At 39.8% G+C, this 23,204-nt stretch overlaps 1 protein-coding gene across 2 annotated transcripts; it reads left to right on the top strand.

Annotated features, from left to right (window-relative positions):
- Nucleotides 1–12,249: 12,249 nt before the first annotated feature.
- Nucleotides 12,250–14,544, top strand: LOC106436376. 2 transcript variants are annotated; one of them, XM_022705191.2, is made up of 4 exons: nt 12,250–12,464; nt 12,538–12,622; nt 12,694–13,046; nt 13,128–13,225. In XM_022705191.2, exons 1-3 carry the CDS (start codon nt 12,250–12,252, stop codon nt 12,880–12,882), a joined length of 489 nt encoding a protein of 162 aa, XP_022560912.2. In that variant the 3' UTR covers nt 12,883–13,046; nt 13,128–13,225. The 2 variants fall into 2 exon arrangements, 1 of the variants encoding a protein (XP_022560912.2); XR_007324930.1 differs by lacking the exon at nt 12,250–12,464 and adding an exon at nt 13,796–14,544 and having other exon boundaries at nt 12,500–12,622.
- Nucleotides 14,545–23,204: the final 8,660 nt, after the last annotated feature.

Genomic DNA, 23,204 nt, shown 5'->3' with positions numbered 1-23,204 from the left:
AACTACTACACGATTAGTGAGTGATTGAGCCTAAGATCTAGCAGTAAGTGATTAGGTTAGGACTAGCATTAAGAACTAGAATGAACGAAGAAACAAAAAAGTTGCTTATTTATGTTTAGCCTCGCGATTAACACCCTAGAACCCTAGACGAGCTAGCCGACTACTCAGCCATAACACAAGACGAACAAGACATGATAACTGTATAACACTGCATGTAAATCAAAGGTAAAACAATGGGGTTCAGGATGATTTTCTCTGTCAAGAAGGGGAGCCGTCTCCCTTACAATTGCAATATCCAAGAATAAGGTCTAGGTCTCTTGCAAAAACTAGCGTCCTCAAATAAAATAGATAGGGGCTGCTTTTATATGGAGGCGCCCTTAGACTTCAAAGTCGAGAATCGGCAACTAGGGCAAATCTTTGAAGTATATGGAAAGAGAACAATCGTTTGGCTGTTCCTGGTAGGATCGACCGTCAGACTGCTCCGCGGATTGTTCTTCGGGAGAAATCTCCAATTCTTGCTCTTTTCTTCATGCCTCTTCCTTTAGCTCTTCAATCTTCTCCAGACCTGAAATGACTCTAAAAACACTAGACTAACTCGATAAAACAATGAAAACAAGTTAGAAAGCATATACACAATGATGTCAAAAACATCATATATCAGCATGCGTACTTGGGGACATGTTCAAGGCTGTCTGTTTTGTGGGGAACCAAATGAATCAAGGGATCATCTTTTTTTCGCTTGCCCATATACCTATGCCCTATGGATAGAGGTGATAGGTACGTTGTTAGGTCGCCCTCCTGACCCGGACTGGGAGAGAACACTTGTGCATCTAACAACTTATGGGTTTGATCGGCTTGTTTATATTCTTTTGAGACTTACCTTCCAGACGACAATCTACATGATTTGGAGTGAGAAAAATGATAGGTAACATCTCAAGAAGCCTAGACAAGTAACTCAGCTAGCAAAGTTGATTGGGGAAAACAGTGAGGAATCGTATCTCTTTGATAAAATACTCGGAGAAGCCACGCCTGCGGGTATTGATGCAACTCTGGTTTAGCAGACATACTTAAGTAGGCTTTAGTTATTTTTGCTTCACATGTACATAACTATTCGTTCCATTGATGATTAATAAATTTATATTTCATCAAAAAAATACGATACAAAACCAATAAATATACCAACAATTATAGGTTTAGAGCTTTATGATTTCAAATGATCCAATATTGTGTGTGATTTTTATCACAGATTTGATAGCCCAAGCACATTATCTGTGTGATTTTCACATGATACAACCATGAAATAATATATATTTTATACTGTAACTTTATAAAAGAAAGCTACATTATGATTAGTATAAAATGTATAAGATCACTGAAGATGTATGATCAGAGCAGAGCCGAATTAGTTCATTAAGTGTGAGATGAACTACAACATAGAGAAATAATGTGATACGTAGGACGTGGAAGGAGTAGAACGGAAAAAGAAATAGATTTTTGTCAAGTCTATTTTATTTAAAATTTAGGAAATAATTTAGGGAGAACTCTTTTCATTAACACTACAAGAAAACAGCGACATATTGAGAGAAAAAATCGTCGGTATGTCGTCGGAATAACGTTATTCCGATGACATACCGACGAAACAAGTCCGTGGAAATAACTCCTCAGAAATTCATTTTTCCTCGGAAATCCCTCGGAATTTTCCGACGGAATTCCGAGGAAACAAATTTCCGAGGAAACTCCGAGGACGACCAGTTCGTCGGAAAGCTCCTCGGAATATACCGAGGGAGAACTTCCTCGGGATATTTCGATGGACTTTCCGATGGCCCAATCCTCGGAAGTTCTGACGAAATGTTCCTCAGAATTTTCATTGGGAATTTCTGAGGAACGGAGCCCTCGGAAAATTCCGAGGAACGAGTTCCTCGGAATTTTCATCGGGAATTTCCGGGGAACGGAGCCCTCGGAAAATTCCGAGGAACGTGTCCCTCGGTATATTCCGAGGAATGAGTCCCTCGGTATATTCCAAGGAACATGTCCCTCGGTATATTCCGAGGGTTCATTTAATCGGAATTTAAAAAAAAAAAATTTTTTTTTTTTTAAAATAAAATTTTTGAAATTTAAATTCGAAAATATAAAATTAAAATTAAAATTGAAAACATATTAGTTAATATTCAAAGTTGTACAAATAAAAATATAACATTCCGAGTTTTTGAAAAAAAAAAAAACTACGGGTCTGGCACGTTCGGGAACACCTCGTTCGGGTACATCCTCTGCATCATCTCCATCATTTGCTGGTTCAGCCTCCTCTGTGCCTCATAGCCCGCCTGTTGAGCCGCCATCTGAGTCTCCAACAAAGATATGCGATCATCCTTGTCCTTCAACTGAGCCGTAAGTACTTCTGGATCAACAAAGGGCGGTGGTGCAGAAGAAGGAGGTACCGACCGGGTGCGACGACCCAAACCGACCAAACGTCCCTTCTTCTTTGGAACTGACTGAAATAGAAAATAGCCAAATTTAAATCAAGAAATAAATGAATTGAACTTTAAAAAAAAAGAACTTACGGATTCAACGATTTCGTTGATTCGGAACCGAGACAAGTTGGTCAAAGCTGAGACACTTCGTCTTGCACCTGAGTTTGGACCAGGGTGACCACTTCCCTCACAAGACCGTCATCAATCTGGCCGGTCTTCTTGTTGGTATACGCCCTCTTCATTAGGGCGAGATCATCAACCGGCTCGCCATCATTTTCTTCCGCCTTGAAAAAAACATAAATTAAAGAAACATTAGAAATTAGAAGAAATGGACAAAAAATAAAATTTCAAAACTTAAATAATTGAAGAAAAAGAGGCTGAACTTACCATGCGATCTCCCAGAGAGGCAATAGATTGAGCACCCAAGTTATGCTTGAAGACGCCCTTCCCTTTACGGTCGCTCATGCGGTTGGTGGAGTTGGTGGAAGAAGTTTCTTTCGTCTCTTCCTTATCCCAATGCGCACACAACTCCGTCCAGACCGTGTTGTTTATCGACTTTGGGACCTTTTAATAAAAAAAAAGAAAATAGTTTAATAAATTAAAAAATTGTTTAATAAATTAAATCGAACCTTGTTGATTTCCCACTTCTTCTTCCACTCGTGCATCTGCTTCCCATAGTTGTCCATAACTTTATGCACGAAGTGGTGATAGATAAAGAGCGTCTCATCGGAATTCCAGTTGAATTCTTGCTGAAAAAAACCACAATTAGTAGAAAATATATATTAAAGATTAAAAATATAAGTAAAAAATTAGAATACTTACCGCAAACTGACGAAACCACATATGCTGCTTGTCGGTAGGGAAGTGAGTGAAAGTCAGATGTCCCTTGTCGAGGGCCGAGTACATCATACGGTTGATCCATGTGCTGATCCCGTTCCCGGATCGGTTGACCCTAATAAAAAGAACAAACGCTTAATAATGAATCAAATTTTAATGAAAAAGAAATATGTTTGATTACCATGTTTGACCCCGTCCATGTGGATACGGAGTGATATAGGGAAGATGGTCACGACCGGGCTGTCGAACCAACTCCGCAACACTCATCACTCCCGGAGGACCCGGAGGAGCAGGAGCGGGTGCAGCAGCGGGAGCGAGAGGAGCAGGAGCGGGTGCAGCAGAGGGAGATGTATAGTAGGAGCGGGGGCAGCAGAGGGAGATGTATGGTAGGAGCTGTCGGGCAAAGGGGAATCCTGAAAATGGCTGGAATCCCGAGACTGTCTCCCCGTACCACCACGACCACGACGCTGTCGAGGCCGGGTCTGATCATCATTAGACCTGTAAATTAAAAAATATATATTTAATAAATATAGAAATTTAAAAATTATTTTTTTTAAAAAAAAAAAATCTCAAATAATAGTTTTTAATGACAAAAAAAGTTTTATAGATATTAAAAATGTTTAATAAATATATAAAAATAGTTCTAATAAACAAAAAATAGTTTTAATAAATAAAAAATAGTTTAATAATTACAAAAAAATAGTTTTAATAATATTAAAAATGTTTAATAAATATAGAAATTTATGTTATATATATATATATATATTTTATTTTTTTTAAATCCCAATAGTTTGTAATCACAAAAAAAGTTTTATAGAAATTAAAAATGTTTAATAAATATATAAAAATAGTTCTAATAAACAAAAAATAGTTTTTATAAATAAAAAATAGTTTAATAATTACAAAAAATAGTTTTAATAATATTAAAAATGTTTAATAAATATAAAAATTTATATTATATATATATATATATTTTTTTTTTTAAAATCCCAAATAATAGTTTTTAATCACAAAATTTTTTTTATATATATTAAAAATGTTTTGTAAAATACAAAAAATCGAATTTATATACAAAAAACGTTTTGTAAAATCCAAAAAATCGAATTTGTATACAAAAATCGAATTTATACACAAAAATCAAATTTATATACAAAAAACGATTTTATAAATAAAAAAAAAATAAAAAAATTTATAAAAAAATTCTAAATCAATTCAACAAAACAAATTATTTAACCAAATCACAATTCTAAACCTATTATACAACCAAATCACAATCCTAACCAATCAGCCTAACAAAAATCTATCAAATCTACACAAAAAACCTAACAAATAGAACCTAAGAGAGTGGGATAGGGTCCTTACATGATTTGTGTAGGTTTAGAGAGGATCGGCCGGAGATATCGTCGGAGAGAAGGGGGAGATCGCCGGAGAGGAGGGAGAGGAGCCGGAGAGGAAGAAGAGAGAAATGGGGAAGAAGAAGCGGCTCGTGGTTATAAAACTTAGGGTCCGACGGATAGTTTCCGTAGGAATTTCCTCGGAATTCCAATTTCAATTTTTGCGAAATATTTTGCGGCTGGTTTGCCCGGTTAAATGAAAATATTCTGAGGAAATTCCGACGGACACTTATATATCCGTCGGAATTTCCTCGGAATATTCCGAGGAAATTCCGAGGAACACATGTTTGGGGTTTCAAAACATCAATTTTTTTTGCCCTATATCATTTCTTATACAAACGCAATGCATACCATTGAGGAATCTTTGTATAGATGATCATAAACTATGAAATAACAAAATTTCAAAATGAATTGTAAGTATTCCCTTTACCGTTCATTAAAGTGTATAAGTGTTTCTCTTATGTCGTGGGGATTTCGTTCATACAATCGTAAAAGTGTTTATTATAGGGTAAGGAACAAATTTTTGACTTTATAATCAGTCTAAGACACTTAATAAGGGTTATATAAGTGTTATTCAAACCGTAAAACGTTGTTTTCGGTTTAAAAACCATACTTCCTCGGAATTTTCCGAGGGAATTCCGAGGAAACCCTTATCTTCCTCGGAATTCCCTCGGAATATTCCGAGGAAATACCGAGGAACTAGTGTTTGGGGTTTCAAAACATCAATTTTTTTGCCGTATTTCATTTCTTACACAATTGTAATGCATAGCATTGAGGATTCTTTGTATAGATGATCATAAACCATGAAATAACAAAGTTTCAAATATAATTGTAAGTATTCCTTTTACCGTTTATTAAAGTGTATAAGTGTTTCTCTTATGTTGTGTGGTTTTCGTTCATGCAATCGTAAAAGTGTTTGTTATTGGGTAAAACACCAAAGTTTGACTTCATAATCTGGTTAAGACACTTAATGAAGGTTATATACGTGTTATTCAATCCGTAAAACGTTGTTTTCGGTTAAAAACCCCTAGTTCCTCGGAATTTCCTCGGAATATTCCGAGGGAATTCCGAGGAAACCCTTATCTTCCTCTGAATTCCGTCGGAATATTCCGAGGGAATTCCGAGGAAAAAGACTCTATAATCAAATCCCTAAATCGACAAGGTCTATTCCGAGGAAATTCCGAGGAAATTCCGAGGAACTAGGGGTTTGGGTGTGTGTTTTGTCGAGAGTATGGGCGACGAAATCATGAACAACATCTCTGAAACAATGATCGAAGCTCAAACCCAGATTAGGCAATCGTCGTATTGCCACCAGGTTCAAACATTTTTTTTTAACTTTATGATATTAGGTTTGTTTTTGCTATCAACCTATCTTCAATAGGCACTTATATTCTCAATTGCTGTTATCCTTATTGATCCGAAATTAGGTGACTTGTTGGTTTTCTTTTTAGTCATTGTTTGAATCAGTGATCTTTGTGTGTTTAGTGTCATAAAAAGAGATCGGATGTTGTCGGAAATTGCGTGACAAAGAGGCCAAACACGACATGTATGGTGAAGTATTGTCGTAGTTGCCTATGGAACAGGTTTGATTTGATGTTCTTGAGATTTGTATAATCTCTAGTGATTGTTTTATATATGACTACGGCTCTAATTTAAAGGTACAAAGAGATCCCAGAGGATGTTGCATCGAAAGAAGACTGGCTTTGTTACAGATGCAGGGGAATTTGCGATTGTGGTAAATGCCTGCAAGTCTAATTATCATTCATTACATTTTGATTTTTTTTTGTCAAAAAGATGTATGTTTTAGGGCTCACTTTGTAAATTTTAAGAGAAATTAAATTTTCTTTTCCAGAAAGACACAAGGTAAGAAGCCGACTGGGTTTCTTAGAGAAAATGGTTCCAGCTCCGATGCCGTTAAAAATCCCAAAAATGCTAAACGCCAGCTGAAGTTGAATGATTCAAGTGAAGGCAACAACGAGGAGAATCCTGCAGCCGGAAAAAGAACAAAACCCATTCTCAAGAAGAAAGAGAAGTCTCAGCTTGAGGATGTTAAGTTACCTCAGTGCAGCGAGTCAATCACTGTCTTCGGCATTGACTTACCCTCTCAAAATGCTGGAAGAGTTCTTCAGTTTTTGGAGTTCTGTTCGAAATTTGGAAAGGTGTCTTCTATGTACTTTGGTTTTTTCTTTAACATTGGAAGCATTTGCTATTTCCTCTTCTCTAATGCATATGACCTTTTGAATAGGCTCTTGGCTTGAGAGGAGGGGAACCTCAACTTGTTGTGAGTGAGATTGTATCCGGGAGAAACACAAGGAGCCAAGAGCATTCTACCCTCACCCAAATGATAATCCAATTATTGACTCTTATATTGGTAGACACAGGAGACAAGTACGTATTTTTTTCTCTAATACATAACTGATTGATATTATTTTTATGATAATTTAGATCAGTTTGCCTGAGTGCATCTGATGATAGGTGTGTTAGGAAATATGCGGTCAAATTTTGCGGAAAACCAGAATTTATGGGAGCGGGAAAACACACGCAAAATTGTTAACGGAGTTCGGCCAATGTTGCCTACGTCTCCGGACCTGCTACAGATCTTTTATTATCAACCCGGGAAATTTTACAAACTCTCAACTCACACCCGATCCCAAATACACTCAAGAAATTATTCGTAATTTCATAAAGAGAAAGATTTTCTCACAAGAAAGATATTTTTTTTTTCTCTTGCACTCTCTCTTCTTCTCTTCTCTTGTTCTCTCTTACTTTGTTTTTCTTGTTTGGGATGGATTTCTTCTTCTCCTTGTGTGGTTATTTATAGAAGATTATGAGGAGTTGGTGAAACTTCTTGTTGCACCTACCAAAAACACAAAAGAAATGTGTTGTTGAATTAATCAACAAACATGTTCTTGATACAACTTCTTGTTGTACCTACCAAAAACATGTTTTTTACAATCTCCCACTTGAAGACTGGTTTTAATCTGTCTTCACACCTTGATTAATGTAGCAGGTCTTCCCAGCTTGTTACTCCAACAAGCCTACTGAGGTTGCACACAACCTCAGCTTGTCATACGGCACGACCTTCGTCAACATGTCTGCCGGATTCTTGCTTCCTGGAATCTTCTCAAGCACCAACATTTCATCTTCCAACGCTGATCTGATGAAATGATACCGACGATGTATGTGCTTCGTCCGAGCATGTTAAACTGGATTCTTTGCCAAGTCGATGGCACTCTTACTATCACAGTACAACACACTTTTCTCTTGGCCATGGCCTAGCTCCTCTAGAAAAGACTGTAGCCATATCATCTCTTTTGTTGCCTCCGTTACCGCAACATACTCAGCTTCAGAGCTTGATAGAGATACAATTTTCTGCATCTTTGAAACCCAACAAATTGCAGTACCGCCAAAGGTGTAGACATACCCGGTTGTGCTCTTCGTGCTGTCAATGTCACCTCCATTGTCAGCATCAACATATCCCTACAATCCCGTCTTAGACTTCGTGAAACGTAGCGATAAACTTGGATTTCCTTTTAGATATCTGAAAATCCACTTAACGGCTTCCCAATGTTCCTTCCCTGGATTGCTCATAAATCTGCTAACGACTCCCACTGCATGTGCAATGTCTGGCCATGTACATATCATCGCGTACATCAGGCTTCCTATAGCAGAAGCATATGGAACTTTATCCATACATGCCATCTCATCTTCCGTCTTTGGAGACTGTTCTCTGGATAACCGAAAGTGACTTGCCAGGGGAGTACTAACTGGCTTCGCGTCATCCATTTTAAACCTCTTGAGGACTTTCTTCACATACTCCTCTTGTGATAGCTTAAGACCTTCCTTGCTCCTACTGATTCTCATCCCTAGAATATGTTTTGCTTCTCCAAGGTCTTTCATCGCAAACTCTTCTGAGAGTTTCGTCTTCAAGCTATTGATCTCGTGCAAGTCTGCTCCTACTATCAGCATGTCATCGACATATAGGAGCAATATCAAGTAGGACTCTTCAAGCGTCTTGAAGTAACAACAGTGGTCAGCTTCACATCTCAAGAAACCAACGCCTTTAATAAAGTTGTCGAACCGTTTATACCACTGTCTTGGAGCTTGTTTTAAGCCGTACAAACTCCTTTTCAGCTTGCAAACAAGGCTTTCCTTCCCTTTGATCTCAAAGCCTTCGGGTTGCTTCATATAAATTTCCTCATCCAAATCACCGTGAAGAAATGTCGTCTTCACATCCATCTGTTGAAGATGCAGATCTTCTTGTGCTACCAGCCCAAGAACCGTTCTAATGGTCACCATCTTGACTACAGGAGAGAAGATTTCGGTGTAGTCAACGCCTTCTTTTTGTTGGAATCCCTTCACAACAAGCCTCACTTTATAAAGCTTATTCCCATCAGGTTCTTCTTTTATTCGGTAGATCCACTTGTTATGCAATGCCTTTTTCTCCTTAGGCAAATCTGCTAACTCCCACGTGTGATTGGATAACAACGAGCCCATCTCGTCGTTCATTGCAAGCTCCCACTTGATCGACTCATCAACTTGCATAGCTTCCTCATAACATTCAGGCTCGCCTCTGTCTGTGAGCAGAATGTAGTTGAGCGATGGAGAGACTTTTACTGGCTTTCTGATGATTTTGCTTGACCGTCGTAACTCCGTGACTGGTGTATATGGGACCACTTCAGAATCATCACTTTCTTCAGCCTCACCACTCTCGTCTTGAGAGATTTCTTCTTCTGTTGTTGCGGTATCCTGTGGCAACTCCGGTGTCAGGATATCTTCTAAGTCAACAGCTCCAGGCTCTTTCTTCTCTGAGCCTTCTCTTAGCTTATCCTTGTACAACGGTTCTTCGTTGAACACAACATTTTTGCTGCGGATGATCTTCCGATTTTCGTCATCCCAAAACCGGTAACCAAACTCCGTGTCACCATAACCGATGAAGTAACACTTTTTAGACTTCGAGTCAAGTTTACTTCTTGCAGCATCGTCAATGTGAACAGAAGCTAAGCAACCAAACACCTTTAGATAAGAAAGGTTTACTTTCTTTCCGCTCCAAACTTCTTTAGGGATCTTAAATCCCAACGGCACAGACGGTCCTCTGTTGATTAAGTAGGCTGCTGTATTGATTGCATCTGCCCAAAACGTCTTTGGTAATCCACAGTGCAATCTCATGCTCCTTGCACGCTCGTTCAAGGTTCGGTTCATCCTTTCCGCTATTCCATTCTGTTGAGGCGTTCCAGGAATAGTCTTCTCCATCTTTATCCCGTTATCAGCGCAGTATCTCGTGAACTCGCCGCTGATATACTCACCACCATTATCAGACCTTAGACACTTCAACTTGAGATTCGTCTCAACCTCAACCATGGTTTTCCATCTCTTGAAAACCGAGAACACTTCATATTTGTTCTTCATGAAGTAGACCCACACCTTTCTTGTGGAGTCGTCGATAAAGGTCACATAGTAGTACGAACCTCCAAGCGATGCAACAGGAGTGGGTCCCCACACGTCTGTGTGTACCAGCTCTAACTTCTCAGATTTTGGCTCTCTTCCTCCTTTAGAGAAACTAACTCGTTTCTGTTTTCCAAGGATGCAACTTTCACACATCTAATGATCCACCGTCTTCAGATCCGGAAGAGCGCCATTTTCCACCATGAGTTTCATCCCTTTCTCACTCATGTGCCCCAACCTACAATGCCACAACTTGGTATGTTTGGCATTCTCGACAACAGCAACAGTGTCTTGATAACTCGTCGTCATATAAAGAGTGCCTCTTTTATGGCCTCTAGCCACCACCATGGAACCTTTCTTGACTCTCCAGGCTCCACCACCAAAATTAACATCGTGCCCCATATCAGCAAGTTGACCTACTGAAATCAGATTTCGCATCAACTTTGGCACATGTCTGACCTTGGTAATCTTCCACACACGTCCGTCTGACATTTTCAGGTTGATATCTCCAATACCAACTATGTCCAAAGGTAACACATCAGCAAGATATACCTTTCCGTAATTTCCCGCAACATAATTTTCCATGATGTTATGGTGCGGTGTGGTGTGGAACGACGCTCCTGAGTCAAGCACCCATGAATCGACTGGGCTATCGACATAGGAGATTGACGCTTTGGTGGTATTTGCAGTTGCATCACGAGCTTCAATTTTCCTCGGGGAATCAACAGACACTACCAATGCATCAGCGATTTCACGTGTCACTACATTGGCTCCGCCTCTAGTGTTGTCTTCCTTCTTCGGTGGTGCTCGGAAATTCTTCTTAATGTGACCTGTCTTTCCACAATTCCAGCACTCTGCAGGCTGTCTGAATTTGGACTGGCCCCATCCATTCCTTGACTTCGATCTGCCATTACTCCGGTTATTTCTATCTGGGTTTCTCCCTCTGTTTTCCACGTTGAAAGCAGAGCTCGTTGATGCCTCCCCAGAGTCTATCCTTCGAACTTCCTCACCAAGGATACGATCTCTAACATCATTGAATTTGAGCTTTTGAGTACCCACATAATTACTAACCGCTGCCCTCATCGGCTCCCAACTATTTGGCAGAGATGCCAACAAAATCAGTGCTCGCACTTCATCATCAAACTCAATTTCAACCGATGACAGTTGGTTGACAATCGTGTTGAACTCGTTCACATGTGCGGCAACCAGGCCACCTTCTTCCATCTTCAAATGAAAGAGTTTCTTCATGAGAAATACCTTATTGTTTGCCGAAGGTTTCTCATACATATCAGAGAGAACTTTCATGAGCCCTTCCGTGGTCTTCTCCTTCGCAACGTTGTGAGCAACGTTTTTCGACAGTGTTAACCTTATAACACCCAGAACTTGTCTGTCAAGGAGCTCCCACTCATCCTGATCCATCTTCTCAGGCTTCTTGCTCAGAGGTTGATGAAGCTTCTTTCCGTACAGATAATATTCAATTTGCATTCTCCAAAATGCATAATCTGTACCGTCAAATTTCCCGATACTGTGCGCCAAACTGTCTTCGCCTCCCATCGTTTCTGAAACCACCGTGTATTAGAACACCTTCGTCGACAAACCGATGTTACCGAGAAAATTTACTATTCACGAAGTACTGTTCACGTGAATAGTAACCCCGCAAAAAATTTGACCGATCACCGTAACTCAGGCTCTGATACCAGTTGTTAGGAAATACGCGGTCAAATTTTGCAGAAAACCAGAATTTATGGGAGCGGGAAAACACACACAAAATTGTTAACGGAGTTCGGCCAATGTTGCCTACGTCTCCGGACCTGCTACAGATCTTTTATTATCAACCCGGGAAATTTTACAAACTCTCAACTCACACCCGATCCCAAATACACTCAAGAAATTATTCGTAATTTCTTAAAGAGAAAGATTTTCTGACAAGAAAGATTTTTTTTTTTTCTCTTGCACTCTCTCTTCTTCTCTTCTCTTGTTCTCTCTTACTTTGTTTTTCTTGTTTGGGATGGATTTCTTCTTCTGCTTGTGTGGTTATTTATAGAAGATTATGAGGAGTTGGTGAAACTTCTTGTTGCACCTACCAAAAACACAAAAGAAATAACATGTTCTTGATACAACTTCTTGTTGTACCTACCAAAAACATGTTTTTTACAAGGTGGTTCAATGTTCTTGGAGACTGTCTTGCCCAATCCGAAGTTAAGCTTGATGACTTCCCTCCTGAGATGTTTCAAAAAGGCATTGCTGAGTATGAGGAGATGGGTTCATCGCAAAGGCTGAAACTTTTGAATTTCTTGTGCGATGAAACGCTTAGCACAACGTAAGTTATATTGATATATATATATTGAATCAGTTTTTCTTCTTTTTATGTGCTGTTGTAAACAATCTTTCAGGGTGCTGAGGGATTGCCTTGCTAATCCTGAATCTGTTGAAAGGAAAAAGGAAGCAAAAGAAAAGTTGAATGCAGCAAAAGCTAACGTAACCGTAATATCTACTTAGGTCTTTACAATTTAAGTTTGACAATTCATATTAAAACCTTTTTGTTGTAGGAGCAAAAATTATATCAGAAGTTAGAAGATGAGTTCTCCAAAGCTCAAGCAGAGAATAATGGGGTTGAGTTGGCAATTAAACAACGGCTTGCAATTGTATCACAAATGGAAGCTGAATCTGAACTAGTCTTTGCCGGAATGCAAAACGCGTTAAAAATGCAAAATATAATTCTGAATTCATGTGATTGATTGTTTATAACAATGGTTTAGGGGCTTATTTTTTATAATTGCTTTCGCAGAAATTAAAGAATATGATGATGTTCTTAGAACCAGCCCGGTCGAATTGGATGACAATGGTCTTACTCTCTGGAAACTGAAGTCGTACAACAAAGAACCAAACATTTTACTTCAAGGTATGAACAATATAAACAGTTTGCTTGTCTTAACAAGTATTATGTAGTAATTTTTGTTCTCTTACCATTGTTTCTGTGCAGATTTAGGAAGCTGGAGTGACGTATGTCCTCATGAAAGGTGGTTTGCGTTTAGCCCTGAGCAAAAACCACAAGTAGAGAAGTATATTGCTTGCAAAAAGGTAGATCATTCTCTCTCTCTCTCTCTCTCTCTCTCTCTCTAATTATATAATGTCAAGGAATTTATTAAGGTTTGTAGGCTTCTAAATTAATTTTAGGTTAAAGAATTGATTAGAACTTCTTGGGTTTAAGATTACTTTGGTGAATGAATTCATTAAAAAATGTTTAGGTAACCGAATTTATCAACACTTTTTAGGATTTAAGTGTTCTTTATTAATCTCAAACACATCTTCATCTATACAATACTTTACATATATATACACTTGCAACTAAAGCATTTATCCACAGACTTTGAAATCGATGCCATGGTTTACAGTCATGAAACTGTATACAGTCGAATACTAGTTTCGCATTAAAATGTACTGTGATTTTCTTGAACTCTCAAGACATGTTTTGTTCATGGGTTTGCATTTTCAGCTTTGCATATCATTTCTTCTTTTGAATACTATGTTTGTGGTGTGAATAAATAACTTGTTTGCATTTGAACTGTACTCCGAATGACGCTAATCTGTTCATGGGTTTGCAAATTCTGATTTGCATCTTAATTTTTCTTTTGATTTCTAATTTTGTAGAAAGAAAGGCTTATCAAAAATTGGAAGGGAAATACTGCTCTTGAGTCTTAGTGATAATTTGTCTTGTTCTGCAAGCACATAATATAAAAATGATTATGATAAGCAGAAGTAAAAAGGCTGACTCATTTGGATATGATTTATTGTTTTATTTACATTTCTGAACACCCAAAAAACTCGGTTTCGTAATTTCTTTTTATCTTAAAAAACATTCAGACTTTTTTTCATATGAGACTATTGGACGTGAGACAATTGGTCGTTGGGAATTGTTGTAATATTTATATTCTGTAACATTTCTGAATGTCCGAAAGTGAATAGATTCTATAATACTTACATTAGTAATTTTGGATTAGTATCATTTAATTTTTTTTGGGTTCGTGTTATGGAAATTGAAACATGCTTGTTGTTGGGAAAAATATGAATTTACCATGGCGCACCAGAATAAATATTTCCTGCACTTGTATGAATTTTTAAGAAAAATACTTAAACAATGGCAGAATATAATATAAGTAAAGGAGACTAAATTTATTTATGTGGAGAACTGACGCAGCGTAAGGATAGGGATTGAGGGATTGAACGATCAATCTCGCAAATAGGGTTTGCTAGAGACAATTCTTTGCTCAATCAAGAGATTCTTTTGAATGTCTTGAGACCAACTTCTTATGATGACGAATTGAATCGAGTCAAGACAAGGATTAAAAGCAAAACCTCTCTAGTTTATTAAAATCAAAAGTGTCCCCAAACATAACTTATAAGGTTGTTTATATAATCCTTACCTTTGGACAAATCCCTTTAGGTAAAGGAGTTATAAAACGATCTTCTAAACGAAAAAGGAAAACAAAGCCTTATCTAAAACAAACATTAATAAAAATAACTTGTATCAAAAGCAACGACTAAGAAGGATAATTCAAACGTTCGTTGGCGCCACAGGAGGATTCGACCCTGTATCAGGAACCGTGTTGGGGCCAATGTAGCGAGAAAGATATTTGACATTAAACACATCCGACGTCGTATCGGGTAGGCGAAGGCCATAAGCATTATCATTTATACGTTCCAGTACTTCCAAAGGTCCAATCTTCTTGGCCTTAAGTTTGTTGTATGCATGCGCAGGCATCCGGTCACGAGTGAGGTACGCCCATACGAGATCTTCGACAGCAAAGACCAACTTCAGGCGGTGCTGATCCGCCGCCTGCATATACTTAGAAGAAGACGATTCCAAATTTGCTACAGCCTGACCGTGCAATTTGGCTAAAGAATCCACAAAAGTCGAGGCATCTCCATGTAAACGCGTTCGATCGGGCAGGTTAGAAAGATCAACAGGGCCGCGAGGAATCACACCGTAGACGTGACGTGAAAGGGACAAAAGCCTAGACTGTGATTTAAGGCGTGGTTATGAGCAAATTCCGCCTGAGGAAGCCGTGCATCCCATGTCCTGATTGCATCGCCAACGAACAACGTAAGAGATTGCCGAGAGAACGATTTGTGACCTCAGTTTGACCATCAGACTGAGGATGATACGCAGAGCTCATATCCAACGTTGTGCCGAGGAGCTTCCACAAAGAACTCCAAAAATGGCCAAGAAACCTAGTATCTCGGTCAGATACGATCGAAAGGGGCAGGCCGTGAAGGCGATAAATGTCCCAGAAGAACAAACTCGCCACCTGTGATGCATCCGTCGTTTTCTTGCAAGGAACAAAGTGGGCAATCTTAGAAAACCTATTGACCACCACGAAGATAGAATCGAAACCCCGCTGAGTACGCGGTAAACCGACAACAAAATCCATGTTTATATCTGTCCATGGTTGAGTAGGAACCGGAAGAGGCATATACAGACCTGTGTTTGTTGCGTGCCCTTTAGATTGTTGACATACAACGCACCGCTCGACAAACCTTTCTACATCTCGACGTAGGGCCGGCCAGAAGTAGGATGAAGCGACCAAGTGAAGCATGCGATCACGACCCACGTGACCCTTTTGATGTAGCTCGGTGATCAATTGCAGTCTGAGACTACAATCTGGAATACACAAACGTGTTCCACGAAACAGAAAGCCATCATGAATTGAGTACTCCGACGAACATCCTTCTAATGCCGCCGCGTAGAACTGGCCGAAGAAGGGGTCACTTGCGTAGAGATCCACAAACAAACCAAAGCCCGTGACAGATGTATAAAGTACGGCCAAGACAGTATGTCTACGACTCAACGCATCCGCCACTTGATTAGAAGCACCCGATGTGTGTCTAATAAAAGTGAACTGCTGAAGATAAGCAATCCATGAGGCATGGCGTGCAGAGACTTTTGCTTGACTACTAAGAAGCTTGAGGGCATCATGATCAGTGTAGAGAACAAAGTCTTTGTGAAATAGGTAATGATGCCAATGCTTATTAGCTTGGACGATAGCATAAAACTCCACATCATACGTACTATACCGAGATCTCGCACCTGCTAGTTTCTCACTAAAGAACGCTATGGGACGTCATCTTTGACTAAGAACAGCGCCTATGCCTTCTTTAGACGCATCGCAATGAAGCTCAAACACCAAGGAGAAGTCGGATAAAGCCAGAATCGGGGCAGAGCACAACTTTTGTTTGATCATGCCAAACGCCTTGTCTGCTTCCTGAGTCCACACAAAACGACCGTCTCGAATAGTGTCAGTGATAGGTGCCATCAGACCGCTGAACTGGTCCACAAATCGTCGATAAAAAGATGCCAAGCCATGAAAACTTCGTACTTCAGTGATAGTGCTCGGTTTTGGCCAGGATTGTATGGCGGAAACCTTACCGGGATCAACTGCCAAGCCCTTATCAGAAACGATGTAGCCAAGAATTTGTACCTCCGTTGATCCAAAATCACACTTTTTAAGGGTCGCATAAAACTTGTCTCGCCATAGAACTTGTAGGACCTCAGTGAGATGATGAATGTGATCCGAAATCGTAGCACTTAAGATCAGGATGTCGTCGAAGTAGACGACAACGAACTTGCCAATGAAAGGACGTAAGGCACACGGGCTCAAGCTTTCTCGCAAAAAGCCTTTGGTGACGAGTTCCTCCACCTGCCGATGAAGCTCCTCATGTTCCGACGGACACATTCTATAATGTGCACGATTGGGGAGCGCTGCATCCAGAATGAAGTCAATACGGTGCAGTATATCTCGCAGAGGCGGGAGGCCTTGTGGCAAGTCTTCGGGAAACACATCTTGGAAGTCATGTACGAGAGATGCAAAGGCTGGTGGTGCCTTGTCAAAACGATCAAGTGCCGGTGATTTTGAGAGCAAGAGAAACACAAACCCCTCTGATCGCATCTCTTGTTCGAACGGTTTGCGTTGAAGAAACATGACTGACTTCTTTGCGATGGTAGGTTGTTCTGGAGGAGAAGGTCTGAGGATAAATTTACGATTCTCAAACTTAAAACTGTAAGTGTTAAGAAAACCATCATGTATAATCCATCTGTCGAACTCCCACGGTCTACCCAAAAGTAAGTGGCAAGCATCCATCGGAGCAATATCGCAATAAGTTTGGTCTTTGTAAACATTCCCGATGGAGAATGAGACAAGTGCCCGACGGGTGACAAACAAATCGTGATCTTGTTGGAGCCAGGATAGCTTGTAAGGCGACGGGTGAGGTTCATCTTTAAAATCAAGTTTTGTAACGGCGTCTACCGCAATGATGTTTTCGCAGCTTCCGGAGTCAATAACGAAGGAACAAATGACTGGAAGAGTTTGTTTCGCTGAGGAAACTAAGAGTCAGAACGCAGAGCCAAGCAAGATCGGCGAAGCATGAGGAGTGATATCACTCAAATTACCCTAAGAAGTGATTTATACTCTCTCAAATAAGAGGTCAAGTTGTAGTACTTAGGGATCGAATTCACAGGGAGCTAGGGAACCAATTAGATCTAATAGTTATATGATTAAGCTACGCTAATAGTTTATAAAGCAGTAAATAAATATAACAAAACAGTAAATAAAGCAGTAAACAACTTGAACAAGACAATTGTTCAGCTTGGCAGAGAGTTGTTTGATGGAAGGATGGTTTTCTAGATCTAGGGTTTCTACTCAGGTAATCAGGATTATAATGATATAGAGGCTAATTGTTGCTTGCAAGATATTATAGAACTCAACTAGGAGTACAAATCTAACAACTTCTGTTGTATAGACAGTCTAATATCCAGATCTTGGATCTCAACTCTCGATTATTGATCACAAGAAAGTGTCGATCGATTATTTTATAGGAATATCGATCGATACACCTTTCACAATATCGATCGATTAATCTATTGGATCATCGATCTATATCGCTTCTAGCAAGCTTTACGATCGGGCTGAATATATGTTCACTAGGGTTCCTAAATCAACTCTCGTATGTTTCTAGCAATCTTAGTTCAATAGAATTCAGTTCAGAGAAAAGACCAAGCGTTCGCAATTGTGCCTAATGATTCTAAGATCAGGGTTCTAGTTCATGACTCTAGAACACAAGCAGTAAGAACAATCCTATGATGAATATCACAACTTAGCAGTTCTATATGTTGGGATAATCCCTCATCCTATCTGAACCCTAAACCTAACAGGTGAATCTATTCAAACATGAAGTTTGTCACAGAAATCATAGATGAATAGATGAAAAGCATAAATAATATAAAACTAAAACAAACAGAGTTCCAGGAGGACTCTGATGGAGTTCCTCCCTTCTCTTCTAGCAAAGAGAAACAATAGAATAAAACTTAGATAGCGTAGCCGTCAACAATGGTTTAGAAAACACATAAATAGGGTTTTAGGTCGTCAAAGGGTATTCTTGTAATTTGTGGTTGCTTCTGGGCTTCAGTCGGTCATAAAATATGCTCAGCCCACATTCTGGAATCCATGTCGATCGATGTCAAGAGTGCTGCATCGATCGACATTAGTTCCTCTTCTCGACAGTTTTCTCTCGCGAGGCAGACTGACCATTATTCAGTAAAACGGGCATAACTTCTGCTACAGGATGCTGATTGACCTCAAACCAGTGGCATTGGAAAGCTAACTCAAATATCTATCTTTTGTTAAAATAGGGGCTCAATCTAACTGTGGTAAGGTCTCTATCCATAGCTAAACATCTGACGCGTCTGTGCAGTTCTGCACCTCAAAAGGCTCCAAAATCACCATATTTCTCCAGAACGTACCTGAACCTGTAAATAATCTAAATAGACTCTATATAGTAAATATATATTAAAACAATTATAGACCATTGCTAAAAGTGGGTAAAATCCATGGCCTATCAACTCTCCCAGACTTACCATTTTGTTTGTCCTCAAGCAAAACAGACGGGCAGTCTCTCTGAAAGAGGGTTGAAAAAAGCAGGGACTCACATGATTTAAAACTTAGAATCATCACCTCTGCAATATTGCAATCCACATCTAAGAAGTCCTAATCCCAAAAGCACATTATACCATATCCTAACTTAGCAACCAAATTCACCTAGCCAACAACTTAGCAAATCATGTCTGACATTCCCCTCTACGAACCTCATTTCTTAACATAAATAAAAGTGCAGGATTTACCTTGGGACTATCGATTTCCAAACAAGTATATAGATCTGCAGGTAAAAGTTAGTTCCTATATTTTCTCTCTACTAATTTCTCTCTTTAGTCAAAGTCTGCTTCCATGGCAGGATCATGGACCAAGATTGGACAGACTTCCATGAATCAGGCCTTAATGTTGGTTGCCACCAAGTCCTGTTCACTTCTTTTTGACCTATATCCAAGAATTCATGTGAATCGAACCTTGATGATTGTCGCCACCAAATCCCGTTCAAATTCTTTTTGTTGGAATCCTTATGAAGCAAGCCTTTATGGTTGTAGCCACCAAATCCTGTTAGGATTCCTCCTAACTAACATCTATTATATAAATTATTTATTTATATATATATATATATATATATTTTTTTTTTCTTTCTTTTTTCTTTTTTTTTTGAAAAATAAATATCTCTACCTATAAATCTAGGGTTGAAATAGAGAGAGAAAAAGTGATAAATCTACTCAAGGTTTTACCTTTCAGACTTGTTTGAAGAATCCGATCTCATGTATATCAAGCCCCAAGACAAGCAGTTGTGTCAAGTTTAGCGTTAGAGGTCAGCTTTGGTTCCTTCAAACAATCTCAGCAAGTGTAAATAGTTGACAAGTTGATCCACTTTAGTATCTTTAGTACTATCTGCATTCAGTAAGTCTAGAATGGTTCTAAAGAGTGGTTAGATAACAAGCAAATATCTAATAAGTTCATTATCCCCTTCTTGACTCAATAAAACTCTTTTGAAAATATTTTGATAAGACTCATGAACACATTAATATCAGTAAACATCTCCCCCACACTTAAATTACACTGTCCCCAGTGTATATCTAGTCGGAGTTATGGTGATAACATAAACATAAGTACACAATTTAACAAGTAAGAACGATAACCTGACCGGGTTAAGTGTCGATCGATGGAAAGGAGTTACCATCGGTCGCTGCAGGTGTTGTACTGTCGATCGATATCGACATGCTCTCATCGGTCGATTTTATAATCGTCTACTCGGATCTCTTTTTGTTTTTTTTTATACCTAACTAAAACACAATATTAGTAGAACCTCCCCCAGACTTAAACAACACTGTCACCAGCGTTATATAGTCTAAGATTGGTGGTAAAATAATTCATAAGTACTAAATTTAACAAGGTGAAATGATATACCTGCTCGCCAATGGTGAGCGTCGATCGACACAGTTAAGCGGCGATCGATCGATACTCGTGATGCTCTGTCGACCGACAATGGCATGTTGTTGTCGATCGCTGCTGGTAATATCAACTCTTCCTTGGATCTTTTTCTCCCCTATTTTTTTTTTTGACCTGCATAATAATAAAAACAAAAATTAGTAACAATCTAACATAAACTGAATGAAATTGCCTAATAGTGGGTTGCTTCCCACTCAGCGCTTTGGTAAAGTCATTTAGCTTGACTTTGGAGATCTGATTTAGTCCGGATGAGAATGAGAACATGCACCAAAACAAGTCTCAATGTCTTCTCTCTGAAGCTTTATCATTCTTGTGTGAAAGCCTCCTCCATAGACTCTTCTCCTTTGTCTATCATCTCAGCAATAAGGAGTGCTCGAAGCTTTGCAAATGGCTGTGAGAAGCATATAAAGCGCACTCTGGATTTCCTGACACCATCTGAAAAGTGAGGGATCAATGATACCTGAAGACCGTCCTTGATCATTTTTCTCTTCTTCCAATTCCTCCTCTTCTTTATCCCAGACTTGTCTGATCGCGTGGTGGTATCTCCATCCCTAAGATTTCCACGCACATCGAACTCCTTCTGCTCTGACTTGCGTCCAGTGTCGATCGATAGTGAAATGGTAATGTCGATCGATGCCGGTTTGTTGGTGTCATTCGATGGTATCCGGTCGGTGTCGATCGATACTGCTTCTGCTGGGCCTTTATCGACTTCATCTCTAAATCGCAACCCTCTCTGAGAAGCTTCTATGTGCTGATGATCATCCAATACCTTAATGTAAGAACTGATCTGCATACTTCTATCAGGTGGAATAGGAGATTCAGTTTCAAATACAGCATGGAGCCACAATCTTCACAGGATCATGTATCCTCTTCGCTCTTTTGTGAAGCCCAGGATCTTCTTCTGTGCATATAAGTGGTCTCAGATGTTTGGAGTCAGTATTGTGTGAGGCTTCAGACTCATGCACTCTTTCCTCAATTGGTTCCATCTCAACTATGAAATCGTGCGGTTCGTCCAACAATGGGTGTCGATCCATGCTCTCGGGTGGGTGTAGGATGATGCTATCTGGTAGATGGCGAACGATGATAGAAGGTGGGTGTTGGTCGATGATGCAGGGTGGGTGTCGATCGATCTCATCAGGTTGGTGTCGACCGATGCTAGCCTTTGGTGAAGTTTCCAGATCTCCTCTCGAAGTATTCTGATCGTCATCAAGCTTCTTCTTCGAATTCTGATCCATATCTTCAAGTCATTCCTCCAGCTCCAAGAATTCTTCTAACTCCAACTTCAAGAACTCTTATAGGTCCAAGAAATCTTCCATGGTGATCTCTTTTTCTATATCGTCGATCGACATTGAGGTTGTACCGTTGGTAGACGTTGAGGTCGTACTGTCAATCGACGTTGAGGTCGTGCCGTCGGTCGACATTGAGGTCGTGCCGTCGGTCGACGCTGAGGTCTTGCCGTCGGTCGATGTTGAGGTCGTGCCGTAGGTAGACGTTGAAGTCCTGCTGTTGGTAGACGTTGAGGTCGTACCGTCGGTAGACGTGGAGGTCGTGTCACTAATGTCAGCTTCTTCTCTTCGCGCAAACTCATCTGTCCATTGAACCTCAATGTCTGGCTTTTCGATCTGAGCGTTCATGGTTTCAGATTTCTCATTCGGCTCAGTGTAGACTATACCCAACATCTGACTGAAACTAGACATCAATTCTTTCTCCTGGCCTTTAATCATCTTGTCCAACATATCATCAAACTCCTTATGTCGAGTTGCTGTAGCTTCATAGAGAAATTTGTTGAGGAAGGCGGTTTTAATGTCCTCCCAACAGGTTAAAGATCTTGGCTGCAGATGACTGAACCAGCTAAATGCATCTCCAGATAGAGAATAGGGGAAGATCTTGCAGATAATGTGGTCTACATATACTTCATTATGCTCACTTGCAGAGGCTAGCTCCTCAAGTTCTTTGATAAGGTCTCTGAGATCTTCATGAGTAAGACCTCGGAAAGGGTCCGCACTTCCCCAATCATACCATTCACGGTTCAGATCAAAGTCGTTTGTCTCAGCAACAGCAATCACATCAGGGATCACAGCAACATGAGCATTAATCAACTGTCATGCGCTGTTGCGAGTGCGACCTTCTTCGTCTCTTAGCATCCAATTCTCGACAACTTCAAGTATTAGCAATTCGATCTTCCCTGTCTCCCCACAAGTGGTGTCTTTTTTCACCGAATGAACAGTGTTGCGGTAAACAGTGCCGGGATGAACAGTGTTCCAATGAACAGTGTCGGGATGAACAGTGTCGGTCGACGCGGGATGAACAGTGTCGATCGACGTGGGATCAACAGTGTCAATTGACAGGAGATGAATAGTAGCTCGATGAACAGTGCATCGATAAACAGTTCGTAGTGAACAGTGTTGTCCGACACAAGTTGGATAGTGTCATTCGATGCTTGGTTCACGCTGTCGATCGATGTTGCTTGGAGGGTGTCGATCGATGCTTCCCTCGTAGACTTACGGACGTACGTGAATCAGCAGGCTCCTTCTTTCAAGAACCCATATAAATCCTCTCTTCGTTGTTTTTCCCGGTACTAAGATGTTTGTACTTGAAACAGAAGAAAAACTTTTATCGTTGTTTTTTTAAATTCTCTCAAATAAGTGGTCGAGTTGTAGTATTTAGGGATCAAATTC

Source organism: Brassica napus, chromosome C6 (genome assembly GCF_020379485.1).
Source record: "Brassica napus cultivar Da-Ae chromosome C6, Da-Ae, whole genome shotgun sequence".
NCBI lineage: Eukaryota > Viridiplantae > Streptophyta > Magnoliopsida > Brassicales > Brassicaceae > Brassica > Brassica napus.
Note: the sequence above shows the minus strand (reverse complement) of the source record. Positions and strands in the feature narration are given on the sequence as shown.

Excerpts from the sequence above, each read along its gene's own strand:
- LOC106436376 (XM_022705191.2), top strand. The coding sequence starts at position 12,250 with ATGTTCTTGATACAACTTCTTGTTGTACCTACCAAAAACATGTTTTTT. Across the intron at positions 12,465-12,537 it reads GATGAAACGCTTAGCACAAC|GGTGCTGAGGGATTGCCTTG; the intron begins GTAAGTTATATT and ends ACAATCTTTCAG. Across the intron at positions 12,623-12,693 it reads TGAATGCAGCAAAAGCTAAC|GAGCAAAAATTATATCAGAA; the intron begins GTAACCGTAATA and ends TTTTTGTTGTAG.